The sequence below is a fragment of the Mytilus edulis genome, chromosome 10, assembly GCF_963676685.1.
Source record: "Mytilus edulis chromosome 10, xbMytEdul2.2, whole genome shotgun sequence".
NCBI classification, from domain to species: domain Eukaryota; kingdom Metazoa; phylum Mollusca; class Bivalvia; order Mytilida; family Mytilidae; genus Mytilus; species Mytilus edulis.
The window spans coordinates 1,483,204-1,499,521 of NC_092353.1; the positions used below are offsets into that span (position 1 = coordinate 1,483,204).

Consider the following 16,318-nt stretch of genomic DNA (forward strand, 5'->3'; position numbering starts at 1 on the left):
TCACGTCACATGACCAGTATTTAGAACTCTAAAGAATTAATTACGTTTTGATATTACATTTTCCAGCTGTAAAGACCCACTCGCCTGACAAGCCAGTGTTAGTGTTTGTATCATCACGTCACATGACCAGTATTTAGAACTCTAAAGAATTAATTACGTTTTGATATTACATTTTCTAGCTGTAAAGACCCACTCTCCTGACAAGCCAGTGTTAGTGTTTGTATCATCACGTCACATGACCAGTATTTAGAACTCTAAAGAATTAATTACGTTTTAATATTACATTTTCTAGCTGTAAAGACCCACTCTCCTGACAAGCCAGTGTTAGTGTTTGTATTATCACGTCACATGACCAGTATTTAGAACTCTAAAGAATTAATTACGTTTTAATATTACATTTTCTAGCTGTAAAGACCCACTCTCCTGACAAGCCAGTGTTAGTGTTTGTATCATCACGTCACATGACCAGTATTTAGAACTCTAAAGAATTAATTACGTTTTGATATTACATTTTCTAGCTGTAAAGACCCACTCTCCTGACAAGCCAGTGTTAGTGTTTGTATCATCACGTCACATGACCAGTATTTAGAACTCTAAAGAATTAATTACGTTTTGATATTACATTTTCTAGCTGTAAAGACCCACTCTCCTGACAAGCCAGTGTTAGTGTTTGTATCATCACGTCACATGACCAGTATTTAGAACTCTAAAGAATTAATTACGTTTTAATATTACATTTTCTAGCTGTAAAGACCCACTCTCCTGACAAGCCAGTGTTAGTGTTTGTATCATCACGTCACATGACCAGTATTTAGAACTCTAAAAGAATTAATTACGTTTTAATATTACATTTTCCAGCTGTAAAGACCCACTCTCCTGACAAGCCAGTGTTAGTGTTTGTATCGTCATGTCACATGACCAGTATTTAGAACTCTAAAGAATTAATTACGTTTTGATATTACATTTTCTAGCTGTAAAGACCCACTCTCCTGACAAGCCAGTGTTAGTGTTTGTATCATCACGTCACATGACCAGTATTTAGAACTCTGTAGTATTAATTACGTTTTAATATTACATTTTCTAGCTGTAAAGACCCACTCTCCTGACAAGCCAGTGTTAGTGTTTGTATCATCACGTCACATGACCAGTATTTAGAACTCTAAAGAATTAATTACGTTTTAATATTACATTTTCTAGCTGTAAAGACCCACTCTCCTGACAAGCCAGTGTTAGTGTTTGTATCATCACGTCACATGACCAGTATTTAGAACTCTAAAGAATTAATTACGTTTTGATATTACATTTTCTAGCTGTAAAGACCCACTCTCCTGACAAGCCAGTGTTAGTGTTTGTATCATCACGTCACATGACCAGTATTTAGAACTCTAAAGAATTAATTACGTTTTGATATTACATTTTCTAGCTGTAAAGACCCACTCGCCTGACAAGCCAGTGTTAGTGTTTGTATCATCACGTCACATGACCAGTATTTAGAACTCTAAAGAATTAATTACGTTTTGATATTACATTTTCTAGCTGTAAAGACCCACTCTCCTGACAAGCCAGTGTTAGTGTTTGTATCATCACGTCACATGACCAGTATTTAGAACTCTAAAGAATTAATTACGTTTTGATATTACATTTTCTAGCTGTAAAGACCCACTCTCCTGACAAGCCAGTGTTAGTGTTTGTATCATCACGTCACATGACCAGTATTTAGAACTCTAAAGAATTAATTACGTTTTAATATTACATTTTCTAGCTGTAAAGACCCACTCTCCTGACAAGCCAGTGTTAGTGTTTGTATCATCACGTCACATGACCAGTATTTAGAACTCTAAAGAATTAATTACGTTTTAATATTACATTTTCCAGCTGTAAAGACCCACTCTCCTGACAAGCCAGTGTTAGTGTTTGTATCATCACTTCACATGACCAGTATTTAGAACTCTAAAGAATTAATTACGTTTTGATATTACATTTTCAAGCTGTAAAGACCCACTCTCCTGACAAGCCAGTGTTAGTGTTTGTATCATCACGTCACATGACCAGTATTTAGAACTCTAAAGAATTAATTACGTTTTGATATTACATTTTCTAGCTGTAAAGACCCACTCGCCTGACAAGCCAGTGTTAGTGTTTGTATCATCACGTCACATGACCAGTATTTAGAACTCTAAAGAATTAATTACGTTTTGATATTACATTTTCCAGCTGTAAAGACCCACTCGCCTGACAAGCCAGTGTTAGTGTTTGTATCATCACGTCACATGACCAGTATTTAGAACTCTAAAGAATTAATTACGTTTTGATATTACATTTTCTAGCTGTAAAGACCCACTCTCCTGACAAGCCAGTGTTAGTGTTTGTATCATCACGTCACATGACCAGTATTTAGAACTCTAAAGAATTAATTACGTTTTGATATTACATTTTCCAGCTGTAAAGACCCACTCTCCTGACAAGCCAGTGTTAGTGTTTGTATCATCACGTCACATGACCAGTATTTAGAACTCTAAAGAATTAATTACGTTTTGATATTACATTTTCTAGCTGTAAAGACCCACTCTCCTGACAAGCCAGTGTTAGTGTTTGTATCATCACGTCACATGACCAGTATTTAGAACTCTAAAGAATTAATTACGTTTTAATATTACATTTTCTAGCTGTAAAGACCCACTCTCCTGACAAGCCAGTGTTAGTGTTTGTATCGTCACGTCACATGACCAGTATTTAGAACTCTAAAGAATTAATTACGTTTTGATATTACATTTTCTAGCTGTAAAGACCCACTCTCCTGACAAGCCAGTGTTAGTGTTTGTATCATCACGTCACATGACCAGTATTTAGAACTCTAAAGAATTAATTACGTTTTAATATTACATTTTCCAGCTGTAAAGACCCACTCTCCTGACAAGCCAGTGTTAGTGTTTGTATCGTCATGTCACATGACCAGTATTTAGAACTCTAAAGAATTAATTACGTTTTGATATTACATTTTCTAGCTGTAAAGACCCACTCTCCTGACAAGCCAGTGTTAGTGTTTGTATCATCACGTCACATGACCAGTATTTAGAACTCTAAAAGAATTAATTACGTTTTGATATTACATTTTCTAGCTGTAAAGACCCACTCTCCTGACAAGCCAGTGTTAGTGTTTGTATCATCACGTCACATGACCAGTATTTAGAACTCTAAAGAATTAATTACGTTTTAATATTACATTTTCTAGCTGTAAAGACCCACTCTCCTGACAAGCCAGTGTTAGTGTTTGTATCATCATGTCACATGACCAGTATTTAGAACTCTAAAGAATTAATTACGTTTTGATATTACATTTTCAAGCTGTAAAGACCCACTCGCCTGACAAGCCAGTGTTAGTGTTTGTATCATCACGTCACATGACCAGTATTTAGAACTCTAAAGAATTAATTACGTTTTGATATTACATTTTCTAGCTGTAAAGACCCACTCGCCTGACAAGCCAGTGTTAGTGTTTGTATCATCACGTCACATGACCAGTATTTAGAACTCTAAAGAATTAATTACGTTTTGATATTACATTTTCTAGCTGTAAAGACCCACTCTCCTGACAAGCCAGTGTTAGTGTTTGTATCGTCACGTCACATGACCAGTATTTAGAACTCTAAAGAATTAATTACGTTTTGATATTACATTTTCTAGCTGTAAAGACCCACTCTCCTGACAAGCCAGTGTTAGTGTTTGTATCATCACGTCACATGACCAGTATTTAGAACTCTAAAGAATTAATTACGTTTTGATATTACATTTTCCAGCTGTAAAGACCCACTCTCCTGACAAGCCAGTGTTAGTGTTTGTATCATCACGTCACATGACCAGTATTTAGAACTCTAAAGAATTAATTACGTTTTAATATTACATTTTCTAGCTGTAAAGACCCACTCTCCTGACAAGCCAGTGTTAGTGTTTGTATCATCACGTCACATGACCAGTATTTAGAACTCTAAAGAATTAATTACGTTTTGATATTACATTTTCTAGCTGTAAAGACCCACTCTCCTGACAAGCCAGTGTTAGTGTTTGTATCATCACGTCACATGACCAGTATTTAGAACTCTAAAGAATTAATTACGTTTTAATATTACATTTTCTAGCTGTAAAGACCCACTCTCCTGACAAGCCAGTGTTAGTGTTTGTATCATCACGTCACATGACCAGTATTTAGAACTCTAAAGAATTAATTACGTTTTGATATTACATTTTCTAGCTGTAAAGACCCACTCTCCTGACAAGCCAGTGTTAGTGTTTGTATCATCACGTCACATGACCAGTATTTAGAACTCTAAAGAATTAATTACGTTTTAATATTACATTTTCCAGCTGTAAAGACCCACTCTCCTGACAAGCCAGTGTTAGTGTTTGTATCATCACGTCACATGACCAGTATTTAGAACTCTAAAGAATTAATTACGTTTTAATATTACATTTTCTAGCTGTAAAGACCCACTCTCCTGACAAGCCAGTGTTAGTGTTTGTATCATCACGTCACATGACCAGTATTTAGAACTCTAAAGAATTAATTACGTTTTGATATTACATTTTCTAGCTGTAAAGACCCACTCTCCTGACAAGCCAGTGTTAGTGTTTGTATCATCACGTCACATGACCAGTATTTAGAACTCTAAAGAATTAATTACGTTTTGATATTACATTTTCTAGCTGTAAAGACCCACTCGCCTGACAAGCCAGTGTTAGTGTTTGTATCATCACGTCACATGACCAGTATTTAGAACTCTAAAGAATTAATTACGTTTTAATATTACATTTTCCAGCTGTAAAGACCCACTCTCCTGACAAGCCAGTGTTAGTGTTTGTATCATCACGTCACATGACCAGTATTTAGAACTCTAAAGAATTAATTACGTTTTGATATTACATTTTCTAGCTGTAAAGACCCACTCTCCTGACAAGCCAGTGTTAGTGTTTGTATCATCACGTCACATGACCAGTATTTAGAACTCTAAAGAATTAATTACGTTTTGATATTACATTTTCCAGCTGTAAAGACCCACTCTCCTGACAAGCCAGTGTTAGTGTTTGTATCATCACGTCACATGACCAGTATTTAGAACTCTAAAGAATTAATTACGTTTTAATATTACATTTTCTAGCTGTAAAGACCCACTCTCCTGACAAGCCAGTGTTAGTGTTTGTATCATCACGTCACATGACCAGTATTTAGAACTCTAAAGAATTAATTACGTTTTAATATTACATTTTCCAGCTGTAAAGACCCACTCTCCTGACAAGCCAGTGTTAGTGTTTGTATCATCACGTCACATGACCAGTATTTAGAACTCTAAAGAATTAATTACGTTTTGATATTACATTTTCTAGCTGTAAAGACCCACTCTCCTGACAAGCCAGTGTTAGTGTTTGTATCATCACGTCACATGACCAGTATTTAGAACTCTAAAGAATTAATTACGTTTTGATATTACATTTTCCAGCTGTAAAGACCCACTCTCCTGACAAGCCAGTGTTAGTGTTTGTATCATCACGTCACATGACCAGTATTTAGAACTCTAAAGAATTAATTACGTTTTGATATTACATTTTCTAGCTGTAAAGACCCACTCTCCTGACAAGCCAGTGTTAGTGTTTGTATCATCACGTCACATGACCAGTATTTAGAACTCTAAAGAATTAATTACGTTTTGATATTACATTTTCCAGCTGTAAAGACCCACTCTCCTGACAAGCCAGTGTTAGTGTTTGTATCATCACGTCACATGACCAGTATTTAGAACTCTAAAGAATTAATTACGTTTTGATATTACATTTTCCAGCTGTAAAGACCCACTCTCCTGACAAGCCAGTGTTAGTGTTTGTATCATCACGTCACATGACCAGTACCGGTATTTAGAACTCTAAAGAATTAATTACGTTTTGATATTACATTTTCTAGCTGTAAAGACCCACTCTCCTGACAAGCCAGTGTTAGTGTTTGTATCGTCACGTCACATGACCAGTATTTAGAACTCTAAAGAATTAATTACGTTTTGATATTACATTTTCCAGCTGTAAAGACCCACTCTCCTGACAAGCCAGTGTTAGTGTTTGTATCATCACGTCACATGACCAGTATTTAGAACTCTAAAAGAATTAATTACGTTTTGATATTACATTTTCTAGCTGTAAAGACCCACTCTCCTGACAAGCCAGTGTTAGTGTTTGTATCGTCACGTCACATGACCAGTATTTAGAACTCTAAAGAATTAATTACGTTTTGATATTACATTTTCTAGCTGTAAAGACCCACTCTCCTGACAAGCCAGTGTTAGTGTTTGTATCATCACGTCACATGACCAGTATTTAGAACTCTAAAGAATTAATTACGTTTTGATATTACATTTTCCAGCTGTAAAGACCCACTCTCCTGACAAGCCAGTGTTAGTGTTTGTATCGTCACGTCACATGACCAGTATTTAGAACTCTAAAGAATTAATTACGTTTTGATATTACATTTTCCAGCTGTAAAGACCCACTCTCCTGACAAGCCAGTGTTAGTGTTTGTATTATCACGTCACATGACCAGTATTTAGAACTCTAAAGAATTAATTACGTTTTAATATTACATTTTCTAGCTGTAAAGACCCACTCTCCTGACAAGCCAGTGTTAGTGTTTGTATCGTCACGTCACATGACCAGTATTTAGAACTCTAAAGAATTAATTACGTTTTAATATTACATTTTCTAGCTGTAAAGACCCACTCTCCTGACAAGCCAGTGTTAGTGTTTGTATCATCACGTCACATGACCAGTATTTAGAACTCTAAAGAATTAATTACGTTTTGATATTACATTTTCTAGCTGTAAAGACCCACTCTCCTGACAAGCCAGTGTTAGTGTTTGTATCATCACGTCACATGACCAGTATTTAGAACTCTAAAGAATTAATTACGTTTTGATATTACATTTTCTAGCTGTAAAGACCCACTCGCCTGACAAGCCAGTGTTAGTGTTTGTATCATCACGTCACATGACCAGTATTTAGAACTCTAAAGAATTAATTACGTTTTAATATTACATTTTCTAGCTGTAAAGACCCACTCTCCTGACAAGCCAGTGTTAGTGTTTGTATCATCACGTCACATGACCAGTATTTAGAACTCTAAAGAATTAATTACGTTTTGATATTACATTTTCTAGCTGTAAAGACCCACTCTCCTGACAAGCCAGTATTAGTGTTTGTATCATCACGTCACATGACCAGTATTTAGAACTCTAAAGAATTAATTACGTTTTGATATTACATTTTCTAGCTGTAAAGACCCACTCTCCTGACAAGCCAGTGTTAGTGTTTGTATCATCACGTCACATGACCAGTATTTAGAACTCTAAAGAATTAATTACGTTTTAATATTACATTTTCCAGCTGTAAAGACCCACTCTCCTGACAAGCCAGTGTTAGTGTTTGTATCATCACGTCACATGACCAGTATTTAGAACTCTAAAGAATTAATTACGTTTTAATATTACATTTTCTAGCTGTAAAGACCCACTCTCCTGACAAGCCAGTGTTAGTGTTTGTATCATCACGTCACATGACCAGTATTTAGAACTCTAAAGAATTAATTACGTTTTGATATTACATTTTCTAGCTGTAAAGACCCACTCTCCTGACAAGCCAGTATTAGTGTTTGTATCATCACGTCACATGACCAGTATTTAGAACTCTAAAGAATTAATTACGTTTTGATATTACATTTTCTAGCTGTAAAGACCCACTCTCCTGACAAGCCAGTGTTAGTGTTTGTATCATCACGTCACATGACCAGTATTTAGAACTCTAAAGAATTAATTACGTTTTGATATTACATTTTCTAGCTGTAAAGACCCACTCTCCTGACAAGCCAGTGTTAGTGTTTGTATCATCACGTCACATGACCAGTATTTAGAACTCTAAAGAATTAATTACGTTTTAATATTACATTTTCCAGCTGTAAAGACCCACTCTCCTGACAAGCCAGTGTTAGTGTTTGTATCATCACGTCACATGACCAGTATTTAGAACTCTAAAGAATTAATTACGTTTTAATATTACATTTTCTAGCTGTAAAGACCCACTCTCCTGACAAGCCAGTGTTAGTGTTTGTATCATCACGTCACATGACCAGTATTTAGAACTCTAAAGAATTAATTACGTTTTGATATTACATTTTCTAGCTGTAAAGACCCACTCTCCTGACAAGCCAGTATTAGTGTTTGTATCATCACGTCACATGACCAGTATTTAGAACTCTAAAGAATTAATTACGTTTTGATATTACATTTTCTAGCTGTAAAGACCCACTCTCCTGACAAGCCAGTGTTAGTGTTTGTATCATCACGTCACATGACCAGTATTTAGAACTCTAAAGAATTAATTACGTTTTAATATTACATTTTCTAGCTGTAAAGACCCACTCTCCTGACAAGCCAGTGTTAGTGTTTGTATCATCACGTCACATGACCAGTATTTAGAACTCTAAAGAATTAATTACGTTTTGATATTACATTTTCTAGCTGTAAAGACCCACTCTCCTGACAAGCCAGTATTAGTGTTTGTATCATCACGTCACATGACCAGTATTTAGAACTCTAAAGAATTAATTACGTTTTGATATTACATTTTCTAGCTGTAAAGACCCACTCTCCTGACAAGCCAGTGTTAGTGTTTGTATCATCACGTCACATGACCAGTATTTAGAACTCTAAAGAATTAATTACGTTTTAATATTACATTTTCCAGCTGTAAAGACCCACTCTCCTGACAAGCCAGTGTTAGTGTTTGTATCATCACGTCACATGACCAGTATTTAGAACTCTAAAGAATTAATTACGTTTTGATATTACATTTTCTAGCTGTAAAGACCCACTCGCCTGACAAGCCAGTGTTAGTGTTTGTATCATCACGTCACATGACCAGTATTTAGAACTCTAAAGAATTAATTACGTTTTGATATTACATTTTCCAGCTGTAAAGACCCACTCTCCTGACAAGCCAGTGTTAGTGTTTGTATCGTCACGACGACAGACCAGACTGTCAGCATTAGACCTGATAGCCTTCCTAGCCGCTGAAGAGAACCCCAAACAATGGCTACACATGGAGGAAATGGAGGTTTGATTTACTTTATATAGCATTGTGTGTAGTCATTTTATGAACCCAAACAAGATATTATTGGTTAGATCTACATTGTGATGAACTTTATTAACTTATGCCAATACTTTTCAATATACTGTTGGAAATAACATTGTCCAGAATACATTTGATTCTGAAATGGTTAATTATTGCAGGAATCAGTTATAGGGATATTTTAGCATTTGATTTGATACAGATTTGAGGAGATAAATACATTTACTGATTTTGTTTGGATAGAACAAAAGGCCTGATGAAGTTAATATTTCAGTGGTATAAAAAGCCTTATTAATTTAATGTTTCAATGGAATAAAAAGCCTGATTAATTTAATGGTTCAGTGGAATAAAAAGCCTGATTAATTTAATATATCAGTGGAATAAAAAGCCTGATGAATTAAATGTTTCAGTAGAATAAAAAACCTGATGAATTTAATGTTTCATTGGAATAAAAAGCCTGATTAATTTAATGTTTCAGTGGTATAAAAAGCCTGATTAATTTAATATATCAGTGGAATAAAAAGCCTGATGAATTAAATGTTTCAGTAGAATAAAAAACCTGATGAATTTAATGTTTCATTGGAATAAAAAGCCTGATTAATTTAATGTTTCAGTGGTATAAAAAGCCTTTATATTAATTTAATGTGTCAGTGGAATAAAAAGCCTGATGAATTTAATATTTCAGTCTAATAAAAAGCCTGATTAATTTAAGGTTTCAGTTGACTAAAAAGCCTGATGACTTTAATGTTTCAGTGGAATAAAAAACCAGATGAATTCAATGTATCAGTGGATTTTTTTATTTTATGTGTATTAAAGAATTTTATAAATAATACAGGCCTTGCTGATTGTTGCAATATATGGAAACATTGAACAAAGAAGGTTTGCATTATATTATAGATTTGTAACTTATAAATACATTTAGAATATGTGTGATGGACATACAAACATGAATATTATCATGTAAAGAAAGAGATGGAAGGGTCAATTTAAACAGATGATCCATTTTAAATGGAAAATTCTTGCATTTAATGAGCAAAATTGTTCATGAACCCAGCTGCAATTTGTTTTGATTTTTTGTCTTTTGATCGTTACTTTTCCCTGAATAAATATGTACACTTTTAGACCTTTATATAAATACTGGGTCAGAATAGAATATTATATCTATAAATATCAATTGAAAACATTTATATGGTTGGGTGATAAGCTTTTGTAATAAATTATTGAAAAGTGTGTTATTAGTCTACCCATTTATAGCCTGGATTATTGTGTAAATGATTTAATTGATATTTATTTATACTGACAAGCCAATTATTGACTGAAATAGAGTGAGCAGATTAAATATAGATAGTTAATTGTGTGTGATATGATTAGAGTGTTCAGAATTTGAGAAAAGACTACATAAGTAGATACTTACAAATAGATCAATACTTCTCTTGGTCTCTGATAAATTAAATTCTGGCATGGAGTGTTTACTTCAGAAGACATTACAATGTAGTTCACAGTATTTAATTCAGAATTACATTTATACTATGAACAGTGAATTAGATTTTGTGAATGTGATGTTATGGTTTGATAAAAGTTATATGTTGACATGAAATTAACACTGAGATCAAACTAAGTCATTGACACATAATGTCACTTGAGATCTTTTAGAGCAGTTGACATACCAGTAACCTTTTTCACCTGAGATCAAACTAAGTCATTGACACATAATGTCACTTGAGATCTTTTAGAGCAGTTGACATACCAGTAACCTTTTTCACCTGAGATCAAACTAAGTCATTGACACATAATGTCACTTGAGATCTTTTAGAGCAGTTGACATACCAGTAATCTTTGTCACCTGAGATCAAACTTATTCATTGACACATAATGTAACTTGAGATCTTTTAGAGCAGTTGACATACCAGTAATCTTTTTCACCTGAGATCAAACTTATTCATTGACACATAATGTAACTTGAGATCTTTTAGAGCAGTTGACATCCAGTAACCTTTTTCACCTGAGATCAAACTAAGTCATTGACACATAATGTAACTTGAGATCTTTTAGAGCAGTTGACATCCAGTAACCTTTTTCACCTGAGATCAAACTAAGTCATTGACACATAATGTAACTTGAGATCTTTTAGAGCAGTTGACATACCAGTAATCTTTGTCACCTGAGATCAAACTTATTCATTGACACATAATGTAACTTGAGATCTTTTAGAGCAGTTGACATACCAGTAATCTTTTTCACCTGAGATCAAACTTATTCATTGACACATAATGTAACTTGAGATCTTTTAGAGCAGTTGACATACCAGTAACCTTTTTCACCTGAGATCAAACTAAGTTATTGACACATGAAATAACTTGAGATCTACTTGAGCAGTTTTCATACTTTATTCCACTTGAGATGAAACCAAAGCAGTGACACAATAAATCTCTTAAAATCTGCTTTTGCAGATGACATGACTCATTAATTACTACAAGTGTACAGGAGTACATGTAAGGTCTTCCTGCGCAAGTTTAACCAAACCACATGTTTGTGCTTTTTATTGAAGTTATTATTGCCTCCTTTATTATCTTTATTATGAAAACCTTGTGCTACAGATGGGATCTGAGTTGTATATCTGTGTTGTTGGCTGCTTACTGTCTTATTGTCCTACAGATGGGATCTGAGTTGTATATCTGTGTTGTTGGCTGCTTGCTGTCTTATTGTCCTACAGATGGGATCTGAGTTGTATATCTGTGTTGTTGGCTGCTTGCTGTCTTATTGTCCTACAGATGGGATCTGAATTGTATATCTGTGTTGTTGGCTGCTTGCTGTCTTATTGTCCTACAGATGGGATCTGAGTTGTATATCTGTGTTGTTGGCTGCTTACTGTCTTATTGTCCTACAGATGGGATCTGAGTTGTATATCTGTGTTGTTGGCTGCTTGCTGTCTTATTGTCCTACAGATGGGATCTGAGTAGTATATCTGTGTTGTTGGCTGCTTACTGTCTTATTGTCCTACAGATGGGATCTGAGTAGTATATCTGTGTTGTTGGCTGCTTACTGTCTTATTGTCCTACAGATGGGATCTGAGTAGTATATCTGTGTTGTTGGCTGCTTGCTGTCTTATTGTCCTACAGATGGGATCTGAGTAGTATATCTGTGTTGTTGGCTGCTTGCTGTCTTATTGTCCTACAGATGGGATCTGAGTTGTATATCTGTGTTGTTGGCTGCTTACTGTCTTATTGTCCTACAGATGGGATCTGAGTTGTATATCTGTGTTGTTGGCTGCTTACTGTCTTATTGTCCTACAGATGGGATCTGAGTAGTATATCTGTGTTGTTGGCTGCTTGCTGTCTTATTGTCCTACAGATGGGATCTGAGTAGTATATCTGTGTTGTTGGCTGCTTGCTGTCTTATTGTCCTACAGATGGGATCTGAGTAGTATATCTGTGTTGTTGGCTGCTTGCTGTCTTATTGTCCTACAGATGGGATCTGAGTAGTATATCTGTGTTGTTGGCTGCTTGCTGTCTTATTGTCCTACAGATGGGATCTGAGTTGTATATCTGTGTTGTTGGCTGCTTACTGTCATATTGTCCTACAGATGGGATCTGAGTTGTATATCTGTGTTGTTGGCTGCTTGCTGTCTTATTGTCCTACAGATGGGATCTGAGTTGTATATCTGTGTTGTTGGCTGCTTGCTGTCTTATTGTCCTACAGATGGGATCTGAGTTGTATATCTGTGTTGTTGGCTGCTTGCTGTCTTATTGTCCTACAGATGGGATCTGAGTAGTATATCTGTGTTGTTGGCTGCTTACTGTCTTATTGTCCTACAGATGGGATCTGAGTAGTATATCTGTGTTGTTGGCTGCTTACTGTCTTATTGTCCTACAGATGGGATCTGAGTAGTATATCTGTGTTGTTGGCTGCTTGCTGTCTTACTGTCCTACAGATGGGATCTGAGTTGTATATCTGTGTTGTTGGCTGCTTGCTGTCTTATTGTCCTACAGATTGGATCTGAGTTGTATATCTGTGTTGTTGGCTGCTTGCTGTCTTATTGTCCTACAGATGGGATCTGAGTAGTATATCTGTGTTGTTGGCTGCTTACTGTCTTATTGTCCTACAGATGGGATCTGAGTTGTATATCTGTGTTGTTGGCTGCTTCCTGTCTTATTGTCCTACAGATGGGATCTGAGTTGTATATCTGTGTTGTTGGCTGCTTGCTGTCTTATTGTGCTACAGATGGGATCTGAGTTGTATATCTGTGTTGTTGGCTGCTTACTGTCTTATTGTCCTACAGATGGGATCTGAGTAGTATATCTGTGTTGTTGGCTGCTTGCTGTCTTATTGTCCTACAGATGGGATCTGAGTTGTATATCTGTGTTGTTGGCTGCTTGCTGTCTTATTGTCCTACAGATGGGATCTGAGTAGTATATCTGTGTTGTTGGCTGCTTACTGTCTTATTGTGCTACAGATGGGATCTGAGTTGTATATCTGTGTTGTTGGCTGCTTGCTGTCTTATTGATGTTTTCCCACTTCTTCATTTATCTATATACATTCCCGACCGTGTGAGGGCTGTATGGCCAGTCAAGGTCGTTAAACACTTCCATTTGTTGTATATACATTTTTACTTTTAGTGTGTAGTGTAACCCACATTTATCTACATACGTTGTTAGTTTTAGTTTGTAGTGTAACCCACATTTATCTTTATACATTGTTACTTTTAGTGTGTAGTGTAACCCACATTTATCTATATACGTTGTTAGTTTTAGTTTGTAATGTAACCCACATTTATCTATATACATTGTTAGTTTTAGTGTGTGGTGTAACCCACATTTGTTAGCTCTCAATCAATTTCAACAACAGAATACTACTGTTGCTTTTCATTAGAAATTCGCTATTTTCTATTTATATATCTGCAGTTTTGGCTGCTGTCTTATTGATGGGTTTTCCCACATCTCCATTTGTTCATATATATTGTTTTACAGTATCTAAAAGAACAAATAAAGATATTGTCATCAAGAGCCTGGTTTTTGTTCTGTTATTTTTCTTCAAATCCCACTTGCATTGAAAACAAATATCATATTATAAATGTGACAGTAATCTGAATAAAACTGGAATCATAAAACATTATATTAATGAGAAAAAGGACAAAATATTGGTGAGAATTAATGTAATTTTGTAACTGACTATACCCAGTGTAGTATAAATAGATGGATTAGTTTATGATGTGTTCTTCATAGTGATGATTGAGATCCTCAGGTTACATATTGTCATTTCATTATTTTTATGGATCAGGGATATAATGTAATGAGGATCTTGGGAGTTTTATTTTGATTATATTTGGAAGTTTAGTATTATGCTTGATCAGCAGAAAGTGTAATTTATGATTAATGTGTTTTCAGAACTCAGTGGTTCTATTGCAGCTAATTATATAGAGTGATGAAATGTCATTTGTATGGTGAAGCATTGCACTTTCAGTTCTGTTCTTTATCTGATTGATGTAAAAATTATTTGCAATTGTTAAGTCAAGCAAATTTATATATTTGACTTTGAGAAATTTTTAGAATCAGATCTTCGAATAGAAAATATATAGTATTCACTAAAACACTTGGCGTCCGTCGTCTGGCGTCCGTCGTCCGTAAACTTTTACAAAAATCTTCTCCTCTGAAACTACTGGGCCAAATTTAAGCAAACTTGGCCACAATCATCATTGGGGTATCTAGTTTAAAAATTGTGTCCAGTGTTCCAACAAAACAATCAAGATGGCCGCCATGGCTAAAAATAGAACATAGGGGTAAAATGTATATTTTGTCTTATAACTCTGAAACCAAAGCATTTAGAGTAAATCTGATGGGGTAGAATTGTTTATTAGGTCAAGATCTATCTGCCCTGAAATTTTCAGATGAATCAGACAATGGGTTGTTGGGTTGCTGCCCCTGAATTGGTAATTTTAAGGAAATTTTGTCCGTTTTCGGTTATTATCTAAAAAATTATTATAGATAGAGATAAACTGTAAGCAGCAATTATGTTCAGCAATGTAAGATCTACAAATAAGTCAACATGATAAAAATGATCAGTTGACCCCTTATGGAGTTATTGCCCTTAACAGTCATTTTTTACCAATTTTTCATAAATTTACAAAAATCTTCTCCTCTGAAACTACTGGACCAAATTTAATGAAACTTAGCCAAAATCATAATTAGGGTATCTAGTTTAAAATTGTGTGCGGTGACCAAGCCAACCAACCAAGATGGCCGCCATGGCTAAAAATAGAACATAAGGGGTAAAATGTAGATTTTGGCTTATAACTCTGAAACTAAAGCATTTAGAGCAAATCTGTTGGGGTTAAAATGTTTATTAGGTCAAGATCTATCTGCCCTGAAATTTTCAGATGAATTAGACAATGGGTTGTTGGGTTGCTACCCCTAAATTGGTAATTTTAAGGAAATTTTGTCCGTTTTCGGTTATTATCTTAAAAATTATTATAGATTTAATAAACTTTAAACGACAATTATGTTCAGCAAAGTAAGATCTACAAATAAGTCAACAAAGATGGCCGCCATGGCTAAAAATAGAACATAGGGGTAAAATGTAGATTTTGGCGTATAACTCTGAAACCAAAGCATTTAAAGCAAATCTTACAAGGGGTTAAGTTGTTTATCTAGTAAATATCTATCTGCCCTGAAATTTTCAGATGAATTGGACAACTGGTTGTTGGGTTGCTGCCCCCCAATTGGTAATTTTAAAAGAAATTTAGCTGTTTTTGGTTATTATCTTGAACACTATTATAGATACAGATAAATTGTAAACAGCAATAATGTTCAGCAAATTAAGATCTACAAATAAGTCAACATGACCAAAATGGACAGTTGACCCCTTAAGGAGTTATTGCCCTTTATAGTCATTTTTTAATATTTTTCATTAATTTGGTAAATTTTGGTAAGTTTTTACAAAGTTTTTTCCTCTGTAACTAAAGGGCCAAGTTCATTACAGATAGAGAAAATTGTAAGTAACAAAAATGATCAGTAAAGTATGATCTACAAACACATCACCATCACCAAAACACAATTTTGTGATGAATCCATCTGTTTCCTTTGTTTAATATGCACATAAACCAAGGTGAGCGACACAGGCTCTTAAGAGCCATTAGTTTATTTAGTATTCATTTCTCAAGTA

At 34.8% G+C, this 16,318-nt stretch overlaps 1 protein-coding gene across 1 annotated transcript in view; it reads left to right on the forward strand.

Moving 5' to 3' along the window:
• The window catches only part of LOC139493119 (activating signal cointegrator 1 complex subunit 3-like), a 221,832-nt gene that overhangs the window by 55,732 nt on the left and 149,782 nt on the right, over positions 1 to 16,318 (forward strand). Inside the window, exon 31 of the mRNA XM_071281281.1 lies at positions 9,003 to 9,145. Within this exon, the coding sequence (XP_071137382.1) occupies positions 9,003 to 9,145 (143 nt within the window). The remainder of the gene's footprint in view (positions 1 to 9,002; positions 9,146 to 16,318) is intronic.